The sequence below is a fragment of the Saccostrea echinata genome, unplaced genomic scaffold (assembly GCF_033153115.1).
Source record: "Saccostrea echinata isolate AGI-Se365-2 ecotype Australia unplaced genomic scaffold, CSIRO_AGI_Sech_v1 ptg000009l, whole genome shotgun sequence".
NCBI classification, from domain to species: Eukaryota; Metazoa; Mollusca; class Bivalvia; order Ostreida; family Ostreidae; genus Saccostrea; species Saccostrea echinata.
Window position 1 is genome coordinate 38,426,020 of NW_026889758.1, and position 13,303 is coordinate 38,439,322.

At 33.9% G+C, this 13,303-nt stretch overlaps 1 protein-coding gene across 1 annotated transcript; it reads left to right on the forward strand.

Annotated features, from left to right (window-relative positions):
- Nucleotides 1-148: 148 nt before the first annotated feature.
- Nucleotides 149-11,894, forward strand: LOC133182343 (exportin-1-like). Its single transcript, XM_061317153.1, has 24 exons — nucleotides 149-246; nucleotides 1,671-1,826; nucleotides 1,918-2,092; nucleotides 2,790-2,896; nucleotides 2,991-3,106; nucleotides 3,228-3,342; nucleotides 3,721-3,840; nucleotides 4,022-4,076; nucleotides 4,299-4,372; nucleotides 4,496-4,654; nucleotides 4,748-4,948; nucleotides 5,063-5,201; nucleotides 5,285-5,388; nucleotides 5,555-5,632; nucleotides 5,756-5,912; nucleotides 6,424-6,587; nucleotides 7,176-7,415; nucleotides 7,536-7,721; nucleotides 7,983-8,105; nucleotides 9,133-9,280; nucleotides 9,441-9,668; nucleotides 9,825-9,990; nucleotides 10,082-10,178; nucleotides 10,269-11,894. Exons 2-24 carry the CDS (start codon nucleotides 1,695-1,697, stop codon nucleotides 10,413-10,415), a joined length of 3,231 nt encoding a protein of 1,076 aa, XP_061173137.1. The 5' UTR covers nucleotides 149-246; nucleotides 1,671-1,694; the 3' UTR covers nucleotides 10,416-11,894.
- The last annotated feature ends 1,409 nt before the right edge of the window (nucleotides 11,895-13,303 follow it).

Sequence of the window (13,303 nt, forward strand, 5' to 3'; positions counted from 1 at the left end):
AATTCCAAAATGCAAAGTAAAAAATATATCGATTAAATGTAACGTTTACAATAGCTGAATATTTTCTCATAGTCTTTTGGATTTCATTATATACAAAGACCTTCGAAAAATTTAAAATGTCGTTTATTTACGGATATTTCCGAAGTTTTACGAATATGGCGGTTATGTTCCAGTTTCAACCGGTTGAGGAAATTTCGATGCTTTACTTAAAAAGTTGGGTGTATGTCAGTGGAAAAGTTCTTCGAGGTAAGACTACTTGTCTGTAGATTATTGTAGTCATTCAAAGCTGAAATGACACATAAAAGCGTATCTAAAAGGAACACATCATTATATTTCTTTTATTTTATGGAGGCCGCCATATTTGAAGCTACGGAAGCATATTTATGTTTATCACGTGATTGACCGATATTGCGCGGTTTATAAGAATGGAAAATTACTGATGATTTAGAACAGCGAGGAAGGTTTTTTTTTTTTAAATGTCAAGTGTGAAGTACCTAAAACGAAATAATAAGAAAACCGAAAAACCAATAAATGGATAGAGACTCGTCAAAGAAATATGATTGTTCAACAACTAAATTGATTAATATTGCAATCCCTGACTTAGAGTTATTTATAACAGAAATTCTAAGACGTAGTCATGTGAACGCGATGAAAAAATAACGTTGTTCTAGAACACAGTTATTGAACGCAGTATTTCTAAAACATGACATAAGTTGCGGATGATAATTGTACTCTATGTGTCGGCTGAACAATGCTGAGTAAAACGATAATTATGGCACAATGGATTTCCATCAATCCACGTATTGACGTAATATGAAGTTATAAAAGTAGCTTCAGTAGGACCCCCTAAATCCGGTTTGTATGTGGAGTAGAATATTCTCGGCATGTCGCAAAACAGAATATCTGGAAAATGAATAAAGTTATGCTATGAAGCAAACATTCCAATTAGTAAGTCAAAAATAAAATTAAACGTCATCAAGCTCTGTATGTTAAATGTCAAGTTCTACATGGTGAATTCTGGCTCCTCTCATGGTCTGTGTAATGTTAAGTGCGATATTTAAAGCTGAACCATGACGACTAGTAAAAGGAAATAGATTTATCCTCATTTGCCATATTTCTTTTTGCTTGTCTAGTTTCTCAATCTTGTCTAGTTTCTCAAGCCCCTGACTTCTTCACGGTTCTAAGTATTTCACTGTACAGATCTTACTTATGTAGATGTATTCAACATTGTTGTCATTACTCAATTGTGATTAAATTATAAAGTGTATGCACTCTACCACATTTGGGGGAAAAGTAATATCGACTGCACAGGTCAATGCCTCCATTAAAAACAGAAACAAATGCATGTAAAACAAAGAAATAAAATGAAAAAAAAAACAAAACAGAACTAAGACAACCTCAGAAATGACAATCAGCCACAAGTTTCAGGTGTGCAGTCAGGTGTAATGAATGTGAAGGGTTTATATACCCCAGTGCTGATATCGGAGATAGAAAAAACTAATATGGCTTATGGCAATTCACAATTCGTGTTCAGGTTTATGTCACTTTATTCATTAATTTTTGGTATTTCATCATTACCCAGAAGAGACATCCTGCAGTGTGTGGATTTTGACACTTTTTAAAAATGAATAATTTACCTTTGGTAAACATTAAAGAGGTTTCTTTTGCAGGTGTTATTTCCATAAAAGGTTTTGATGCCACCCATAACAATGAATTCGGTTAACCTCTCTGAGGAGGCTGCCAAGCTTCTGGACTTCAGCCAGAAGCTGGACATCAACCTTTTGGACAATATAGTCACAATGATGTACACAGGCAATGGACCACAGGTAGAAAGACATTTTTGTAAACGAAAATTAATATTTTAAATGTTAATTGGTAATGTGTGGTGTTGCAAGCTAAATTTTAATCTTATTTCAGCAAAGAATGGCACAAGAAGTATTGACAACACTGAAAGAACATCCAGATTCTTGGACACGAGTGGACACAATTTTAGAATATTCTGTAAATCAACAGACCAAGTACTATGCCCTCCAAATCTTGGAAAATGTTATTAAAACAAGATGGAAAGTTTTGCCACGAGCACAGTGTGAAGGCAAGTCTGTCCATTTTAACCATTGTATTCAGATCTATTTTGATTTTGTTTCTAACTCGAGCAGTGATTGGGAAGGGCTTGCGCCACGCGCCATAGTTGCATTAAAGTGAAAATTGGTGCATTAAATCAACCATTGGTGGCGCCAAGGTGTGCATTCAAATTTTAGCAATGTTATTTGGAAATATATTGTGTACAACATTCTTGCTTCAGCTTGTATTAATTTCATTTTAATAAATGCAGTCATTTTAATACAAGTGAACAAATCTCATTGGTTAAATCCCGGCAAAAATTGCTTCCTGTTACGTGAATTGCTTCATTAAGGACATCAAAGGTACATTACCTCACTCATTTCCAATGTTTAATTGAAATTTTGATGCTATTGACCCAAAATACGAGAAAATTATTTTGTTTCCAGGTTCCTTTAAATGTGCTACACTGCATACGTAAAAAAAAATTTGGTTAATAAAGAAACATGTTTCCTTTCATATTTCACGTTTGTCATTTTGTTTTTTCTTAAAATGGCCCATCAGAATATAAAGATGGCCCATTCACTTTCAAAAACTTTGACAGTTGCGCCAAAATCCCTTTGACCTTTATGGCCTTCCCAATCACTGCTCAAGCCAGAAACTTTTGCCCTGAACTGTGTTTGCTTGCCTTGTCCTATGTTGTCTGCAATAAAAATTGTCTTTATATGTAGGTATAAAAAAATACATTGTGGGTTTAATCATCAAAACATCATCTGATGCTGCCTTATTGGAGAAAGAAAAAGTCTATGTTGGAAAACTCAACATGATCTTAGTGCAGGTACAGTATTTAATCAGGCTTTGTTTGATTTCAGATTTCTGGTTGAAGTAACACTTAAGTTTAATAAAATGTATTTCTGTTTTTCCCCTCTCAGATTTTGAAATATGAATGGCCTAGGAATTGGCCCTCGTTCATCAGTGACATTGTAGGAGCTAGTAAAACAAATGAATCTTTGTGTCAGAACAATTTGACAATTCTTAAACTGCTCAGGTAAGTAGACAAGATCTTATTCTGTTGATTGTATTGATACTTGTAATAATAAGTTTTAACTGAGTGATGTTATTTAGATAGTGCACTATTTTGTCAAGTTTTTCTCCCGCTTTTATTTCAGTGAAGAAGTCTTTGACTTCAGTAGTGGTCAGATGACACAGGCCAAAGCCAAGCATTTAAAGGACAGCATGTGCAGTGAATTTTCCTCTATCTTCCAGCTGTGCCAATTTGTCATGGTAAAGGCTCTAGTATATGGTTTAAATAAGCACATTTATTCAAGGCAGTATATTGTTTATATTAAAAATGACTATATGTAATCATTTATATTTATGTTCAACATGGTTATTCAAGGCAGTGTGGTATGCTGTTTGTATTTAACATAACCATGTAGATTTGATTTCTTCTGTAATAGTTGTATTATGCAGGGATTTATGATATTTGTGTATATATATATATCTCATAGTGTACATACATGTATGTTAGTTCCATGTTTTTACCACTGTATATCTGTGGGTATGTGGATGTTTGTACCCTTGAGTTCAGCCATGTTAATATTTTATGGTTTGTTGATTTTGTATTTTTGTTGTTGATTTTTTTGTATTATTTTGTTGTAGGACAACTCTCAGAATGCACCATTGGTTGGGTCTACTTTGGAGACACTTTTGCGATTCCTAAACTGGATTCCACTTGGTTATATTTTTGAGACAAAGTTGATCACCACACTCATCTACAAGGTTCTATGAAGTTCTATATATAGGTTTTATCATGCTAGATGTTTTATGAAAAAAAGGAATTTATTTTCTTATTGGTTGAAATACATTAAATTTTGTCCAGTTAAATCAAAATGTTCTTTACTCAGTGGGAATCTATGAACAACTGTCTAATATAGAATTTAAAACTTTTTTTTTCTTACAGTTTTTGAATGTTCCATTATTCAGAAATATTACCCTTAAGTGCTTAACAGAAATAGGTGAGTTACTTAAATGTAAATTCACAAGTATGTGTAGTTTGAGTTTGATATTGACAGTTTCCTTTTTAGATAATCTACTTGTGAAAAATCAGTACAAGATATTTAGCTCAGTAATATGTTTAGGTGGTTTAGCATATTTGCATTGTAGTGGGAATATCTCTAAGAGTTACCTGAGAAGGACAATGTTAGGATTTTTTCAATCATCTTAATTTCTTGTTTTAGCTGCCGTCTGTGTTCAACAATATGATGAGCAATTTGTTCACCTGTTCAACCTCACAATGACTCAATTGAAACAGGTACAGAGATTTGTAATCAAAAGCAGTTTGAGAAATCTTGCATGATAAGATGTGTAAAAAAAAATGTTGATTAGTTTAGCTTGGTTTTGCAATTGCCATTGAATGAACAAGTCTTAATTGCAGATGCTGCCTCTAGACACAAATTTGAAGGAGGCCTATCAGAAAGGAACAGATGATGAACAAAAGTTTATTCAGAACCTGAGTCTGTTTCTTTGTACATACCTGAAAGAACATGGACAACTGATTGAGAGAAAACAAGAGTTACACAGTGTACTACTGGAGGTAAGGGGTTTATTGACTAGATACTATTGGTATAGGATTGAATGGAGGTTTTAGACTTGAAAAGGGGTTTAACAAGTTCCTTGATTTTGGCAGGCCCTTAATTACCTTATACTAATATCAGAAGTGGAGGAAGTGGAAATCTTTAAAATTGCTTTGGAATACTGGAACACACTGGCTGCTGATCTGTACAGAGAGAGTCCATTTTCTTCCAACACATCACCTCTGCTTATAGGAAAACCCCACCACAATGATGTGCCTGCCCGGAGACAGCTCTATACACAAGTTTTATCAAGGGTTGGTATTGGTGTGCAAATTAAGGAGTGTTAGATTCTGAATTTATTTCTTTTTGTTTGAATTTACTTTGCATTTGATTTTGTATTACTAGTAGGTTAAATTTAATTTTAACAGGTCCGACGGGTCATGATTTCAAGAATGGCTAAGCCAGAGGAAGTCCTTATTGTGGAGAATGAGCAGGGAGAGGTTGTAAGGGAATTTCTCAAAGATACAGACTCCATCAATCTGTACAAAAACATGAGAGAAACACTAGGTAAGATTCTAATCAATAAAGTTACCACAAAGAAAGCTGCCCATTTCCTGTTCAGTTTACTGATTTCTTGATTTTCTTTTTAGTGTATCTTACTCACTTGGATTACAATGACACAGAGTCTATCATGACAGAAAAACTTCACCATCAGGTAGACGGTACAGAGTGGTCTTGGAAGAACCTGAATACGGTGAGTAGGAAATGATATTGTTCATTGTCAAACTGAGAAAGAAGCAGTATGTAACATGAATAAAATACATAAATTAATGTTTTAGAATCCTCTTCTGTTGACATGTCCTCAAAACTATTGAGAAATACATGATGATAGTTAAGAACAAGTGATTTGTCTGTTTCAGTTGTGCTGGGCCATAGGATCCATTAGTGGAGCCATGCATGAAGATGACGAAAAAAGGTTTCTAGTAACGGTCATCAAGGTAAGAAATTATCTGATGTTACTTTAAGCATAATTTTTTGGCATTCATAGTTTTAATATTGCGGAGATTTTACAGGATCTTTTGGTAAGAATAATGTGAAAATATATTTGTAAAAATAAACAGGACCTGTTAGGGTTGTGTGAACAAAAGAGAGGAAAAGACAACAAAGCTATTGTAGCCTCCAACATTATGTACGTGGTGGGACAATATCCTCGCTTCCTAAGGGCACACTGGAGGTTCCTCAAAACAGTCGTCAACAAACTCTTCGAGTTCATGCATGGTGAGTTGATTAGACGGTTTTGTTGGTAAGTCTGAATGATATAGAGAAATTTCTGATCCTTTGAAATGTGAAATTCGTTTAAAGTACAGTGGAGTCTAATTATTATGTTCATAGTTTAATACATTAGAACACTTGCATTAGAAAATTCAAAGCACAAAACCATTTCTTAACAAATTTGTATAAAATATTAAGGTTAATATTCAGGGCTCAACATCAATGTTTGCACTATTGTCCATGTCCAGTTCAATTTGTGATTGATCGCCAGACACACTTGTCATTAAATTTTGTTGCTTCGAAAGTAACCCTATTCAATATATAGTCATATAAAAATTTCGTGTGGGATTTAATTTTGTTGATAATTGTTAACAATGAAATAAACATAATTAATCCCCAACAAATAATTATGCTTTGCAGTACATATTTACATGTAGAGAGCTACGTTATTTGTCAAGTATAACGAAAATACAAGATTACAAGAAGTAAACAAGCTTTATGTTTTTTCCTCTCAAAGAAACCCACGATGGCGTACAAGATATGGCATGTGATACCTTCATTAAGATCGCCCAGAAGTGCAGGAGACATTTTGTTCAAGTCCAGGTTGGAGAGGTGATGCCATTCATAGAGGAAATTCTAAATGGAATTAACACAATCATCTGTGATCTACAGCCACAACAGGTAAGGAATCTAATGAGAAATGGTCAACTTTGGGTTTCTATGAGGCTGTATAGATCACATGTATGTTATCTTTTAAGAAGATGTCAAGATTTGTGTGATTAGTTGGAAGTTTCCATTGACTCAGCCACTGCAACATTTAGGGCTAAAATTTTACTTTGAAATTGACCTTTGATACATGTACACACTACTCTAACTTATTCAATTAGAATTAGTTACTTGTCACTTTTTATACACCCGTAGTGGTGGACCAGTCAGTTTCGTAACTAATTAAACTTTAGATACATGTATGTACTCGTATGTACATGTTTCAGTTTTACAGGAGTGTTCGTTGTTTTCCCTAAGAACCGACTACCGGCCAAATTGATCACTTCAGTCGATAAAAATGTTGGTTAGAAATCAAAAATTTGAAAAATAGTTGATGTAAGGTCCACAGAGATTTTGTTCATAAACCTCAACCCTAGCCTGTTACAATTGATCTCTTATCGCTTACTTTGGAATAAAGGGAAAATACCAAGTGTTAGTAATTTCATAGAAGAAATGATTTATAACAAGCAAGTGTCAGTACCAACCAATGATTTTTATTCTTAGGTGCACACATTCTATGAAGCAGTGGGGATGATGATCAGTGCTCAGAATGACCAGGTAGCCCAGGAACATTTGATAGAGCGATACCTCTTGTTACCAAACCAAGTGTGGGATGGAATTATAAACCAGGCAACACAAAACGTGGAAGTTCTCAAGGACCCTGATGCTGTTAAACAACTAGGAAACATTCTCAAAACAAATGTTAGAGCATGCAAGGCACTAGGCCATCCTTATGTGGTGCAGGTTAGTGTGAAATTAAAAAAAAAAAAAAAAAAACGATTCGTCTCCTGAATATATGCTTCATCAAATTGACAACAATGCGTTAAACCATTCAATGCTGAAGTGTTCTGCTTGTTGTTACAGTTAGGAAGAATTTATCTGGACATGTTGAATGTATACAAAGTGATGAGTGAGAACATTAGTAGTGCAATAGCAACAAATGGGGAGACTGTGACAAAACAGCCACTGATACGCAGCATGAGAACGGTGAAGAAAGAGACACTGAAGCTTATATCTGGCTGGGTCAGTCGCTCAAATGATCCTCAGATGGTGAGTACTGAATGTTGATCATGTTCTCAATAATGATTGAATACAATCATTGTACTCAAAGGATTGCATTTGCAGATGAAAAAATCTTTAAAACTCTCTTCTCAAGCTGCTGAAGAACAAAGTGACTTGTGTGAGCGTTGTGGCCCATGGGCCTCTTGTTTGAAAATTCTTATTACCAGATACTCTCCAGTGTCCACAGATAAATTTTTATTGAATAAAACAAGTGAGAGAATTAACATTTCATGGATTTGCTTTGTTTAGGTGGCAGAAAATTTCATCCCACCGCTTCTAGATGCAGTACTACTAGACTATCAGAGAAACGTTTCTGCAGCAAGGGAACCCGAGGTCCTCAGCACCATGGCAACCATTGTCAACAGATTAGAGGTAGTATATGTACTTCTTTCCATCTTTCATTGGAATGTTGATTAAGTCACCAAAGTTATGAATCAATAAAGAAAAACACATCTAAATGAATGAACATATTTCCTCCAACATTTTTATATCTTAGATATGAGTTTGAGTGGGATGTTCACAGTTGTCATTTGTTTGTTCAGAAATGCCAACCCTTACGATTTTGGTGCAAGGCTTACAGATTGAGCATCTAAAATAAGCCTTAGATGTCTCTATTTATTCTTCCCATTTCAGTTTTTCTCAGTTGAAAGTTTGAAATACTGAGTTTTCAGAGCTGTTCACCTTCAGTTTTCACTATTAGAAGTCATAGTCCTTACAGCACTTGCTTGTATTGTCATTGTCTCTTTCCACTCAAACTTGCTATCTAAATCATTTTTAAGTTCACAAGGTGGAAAATTCATTTACAAATAAATTGCTCATTTTCTGTTTGTTATCCCTTCATTTTTTTTTTTTTTTGTCTTATCTTATTACAAGTTTAGACTGATGCAAGAAAGATGTTTCATATTTGGTGAAGCTGATTTTAAAGATAAGAGATCAGTTGTGCAAATTTATACTTTAGATAGTAATTGTTTCCTCAGGGTCAAAACTGCAGATTTGCATTTTCTATTGATATGGGGGCACCAAGTTCTGCAGATTTTCATGCAATACCCAGATTTCATAAAAATTGGAATTAAGTCCTTTGGACCTGTTCGTTTTGATTGCAGTTAAATGTGCAAAGCAGTTTGCATGATGTTCACATTGTAACACTGTAGTTATACCCAATAATCAATAGAAAGAAAAGGTTGGGGAGGGGGAGCTATGTCTACAATATATTTAGGTTTCAATTCAAATAAAACTCTTAATACCATAATGGGACATCACTTTTGAAATGAATACATCAGGTATAACAGGATAAAATGGGGAAAAAATGAACTAGTATTATTTTTATTTTGAATGATGTAGGGAATTGAGTAGTTGAGAACATTTATTTGTATATCTATAAATTTTGTTTTCTTTAAAGGGCCACATCACTAAGGATATCCCACAGATATTTGATGCTGTGTTTGAATGTACACTAGAAATGATCAATAAAGATTTTGAAGATTTCCCAGAACACCGAACAAACTTTTTCTTGCTGTTACAAAGTGTTACTTCACATTGTTTTGAAGGTTAGTTATGTACAGTGCTGAGAATTGTCATTAATTATAGTGTGAAGAATTAAACAGTTAATTAAATAAGATTTAGAGTAACTTGAGCATTGTTGGAATTATTTTGAATGTTAAATGTTTTTGTACATATATTTTGAAATTTTGTTTACATGTATTTCAGCTTTCCTTAACATCCCCCCAGAACAGTTTAAATTGGTATTAGATTCTGTGATATGGGCTTTCAAACATACAATGAGGAATGTGGCAGATACTGGCCTGGACATTTTATACACGTTGTTACAAAATGTGGCAAACCATGATGAAGCAGCACAGAGCTTTTATCAGACATATTTTACGGACATTTTACAGCATGTGTTTTCTGTTGTGACGGATAGTTCTCACACTGCAGGTACAATCAGAATTCAGTATCCAATAGGTTTAATGGTTAAGAGTCTTAAAATTGAAAACATGTACATTTATTTTGAGAGCTTTATTACATGTATTGACAATTTCAATTAAAATCATCTGAAGTATGATTGGATTCAGTGACTTGATTGTCTTGCAGGATTGACAATACAGGCTTCAATCCTGGCATACATGTTCACTCTGTTAGAGAATGGAAAGATCACTGTGACCCTTGCCCCCACTTCAGGACCTCCCATGCAGAATGTACCCTACATCCAACAGTTTCTCATGAATCTCCTTAAATCTGCATTCCCTCATCTTAATGAGTAAGTTCTCAAAACACTCTCAGTAAATAAATGAGCATAGAATAAGAAGTTACGTAGAGTTTAAAATAATGATGTTGATTTTTATTTACAGCCCCCAGATTAAAATATTCATTGAAGGTCTGTTTAGCTTTGACCAAGACATTGCAGCATTCAAGGAGCACCTAAGGGACTTTTTAGTACAGATCAGGGTAAGAATTGGCTGATTTCAATATAATTCAAAAACTTTTCTGACTCTGCTGTTTCTAGATGAGTGTCAAATTTTGGGAATCCTTTTGTAGGAGTTTGCTGGTGAAGACAACCAAGACCTGTTCCTGGAAGAGAGAGAGATGGCCATCAAGCAAGCTCAGGAGGAGAAACGTAAAATTCAGATGTCTGTGCCAGGAATCTTGGGACCTCATGAAATTCAAGAGGACATGCAAGACTAATTTATTCAGTGCTTCCTCTGTGTTTGTGTGCAAGAAGTTCCAATTTGTATGAAAAATTCAAAAGAAAAATGCACCTAAAACATATTCTCAGTATAGTTCAATGTGGTGCAAGCATGTTCCCATGAGGCCTTATAGATGGGAAGAAGGTATTTGGCAGCATTTAGGTACCTGTCACTTAAATACAATCATGGCAGTATTTGTGAGCTCGATTTTTGTCAGTGGGAGGAGAAAGAAGATTCCTGCTTTGTGACACAACCTGAACTTGTTCAATGTGATGCTACATTTTTATTCTCAGTGTCTGACAGTGGAAGAGCTACATAATTTTCCAGAAATGTTTGAGAGAAATGAAATTGTAACCAGAGGTCTGGGTGTATTTATCTCCCAAAACAAAACAGTGTGCTTCTATACCTTAATTTGATTTACAATATTTGTATGGTTGAACAATGATTTTTTTTTTTGTTGACTGGTAAGGTAAATACTACTAAACGTAACTTTTTTAGAATAGTGCATTCAAAGTGCAATAATGATTCGTATCATAGGTATCTCATTCTTTCTTTGAGAAAATTGTATTCAAATCTTTTTAAACAGGTTCAGCATAGCATTGAAAGCAGTTTCATGATGTCATAGTTTGTGAAAAAAAAAATGAGCCCAACATACAGAAAATTTTAACAAGCAGAGTTTAAGATGTTTGTTTAGTCTTCTCAAGCCTGCTGTATTTGTGACTTGATTACAGTTATTCCATGCCTTTGTTAACATTCTTTTTGTAATATATACATGTATACTTATTTTGGACTGGGCTGAAAGCTTGTCTAACATATCTTGTGAAATGTTCATCTTTGTCATATTGCAACTTGCGATAAGTACATGTATAAATGCTAATTTAATGTTTCATATTTATTGTTCAGTCCTTTCCATGGCATTTCTTCTCATGAGTGAATTTGTTGTACCTGTGCTGAGAAATCAAATAAATATATAATATTAGTATAGTGTATTATTATGGTAAATGAAAAGTTGCACATTGTCTTTTTTATGAAACATTAGCAAATTATTGTAAATTTCATGTCATTTATTGAATGTTCAATTCATGAAACAGGGGTTTTTCGTGTGTATGTGTTCATCATACGTCAATTTCTCATGTAAGATCTGCCTCAATATTAGTCTAAAAATCTCTTAAAGTACCGGTTATAAAAATAAGTCAATTTGAGCACTGTCTAAAACAATAATATGAATACACTTCATTAACATTGTTTTGCTAGAACAATGAAAAGCTGGATATGCAGTAAACTTTGTATCAAAGTGAATTGCTGTATAATTTTTTTTTCTTTGGTGCTTCTGTGAGTGTGTGTATAATAGTTAATATTCTTTGTTACTCAGCTAATATCAAGTGTGATCCAGATCCTCTGTTATACATAGTTAATCATGCATTGTTTTCAGATAGAAAAAAAGACAAGAAAAGTTTAATAGAAATTAAATAAATAATGCTGTGTTTGTTTTATATTATGTTAAGGATTAAAGTATTGAAGGTATGCTTCAAGGTCTTCAAGGCAAAACGTAGTCCAGTCAGTACCGTCATCCTTATTTGTCTTGATAGGCAGTGTTCAGTGAATTTCAAAGATGACAAGTTTGCATGTAGTTTTATTTTGGTCAAATATTTTTTATATGCTCATGTCCTCATTTTTTTATTTATTGTGAATTACAGTGTATGTACTTTGAGAAAAATTAATTCCAGTTGACTTCACAGGTGTGGCATACTTATGATACATACACTTGGCCTCCTTTGCCAGGGTGCAATAGTCCATGACAATGACCAAACTACTGGTATATGGAATTGTTAAATCCAAAAAATAGTTTCAATACTATCACAATATATTTGTATAATAGTTTATAACCTTGCCTTAAAGATCATCGAATCTTGTCCTTGAATCTTGGAGGCTCAAATTTTGTTGTCACTATGACTACAGTTTGAATTTTATGGCTATTCATTTTGTTACATATTTGATACCAAGAGGCATAGGATTATCAAGGGTGAGTTGATGCAATCTGGGGCCTTGAAGAGTGTAAACTCCAACACTGGATTACAGTTGAATTTGCACACCTTCAGTTCAAAGATGAACTGACTGACATTTTCAATATTAACTATACCTGTACGAACAATATTAACTATACTCATTGTTTTCTCATTACTGCTAAAGCATTAAAGGGGCAAAAGGAGCATAGGAAAGTTTGGTGATTTGATTGGTAAAATGTACTGAAGTTTCTCGGTACAGTAAAATGCATTTATAATACCAGAGACAATTTCCATTCATTGTAAACGTTAATCGTTAAATCGGTCAAGGTCATGATGCATTTTAAAACTACAGGGTATGACTATAACAGTAAAATTGGAGTTGCATTGGAAGTATTATGGTAGGTCATTTGGGTCTGAACCACAATTTTAAAAAAGGAGACGGGTGAAAAGGTATGCAAAATGCCTATAGCTTCAATTGAAGGTCATATTTAATTTTGTGAATTTAGTATTTAATTTAAAAGTTCTTGTCATTGATAAGTATGAAATTATGCCAAAACTTCTCTGCTGAAAATTCTTTCAGTAAAAAAATCATTTTATTTTTCAAAACAGGTGATATTCTTGGGGTTTGAACCCAAGCAACAAAAACCATGAGTATCACTTTTCCCTTTGTGAATAACTATACACTATACCACTCATAACAAACATTGGCATTTATATGATCCTTGACTGAATTGATTTCAAGTATTTCTCAGAAAGATACAAATGTGTCATGAGTGTATTTTTAAAGCATAGTGGAGGTATGTGCCATGTTTTAGCAGAAGAATGGGTATTTTAAGCATACTTCAAGTATAATCTTTCAATTTAATGGAGCAAAGACACA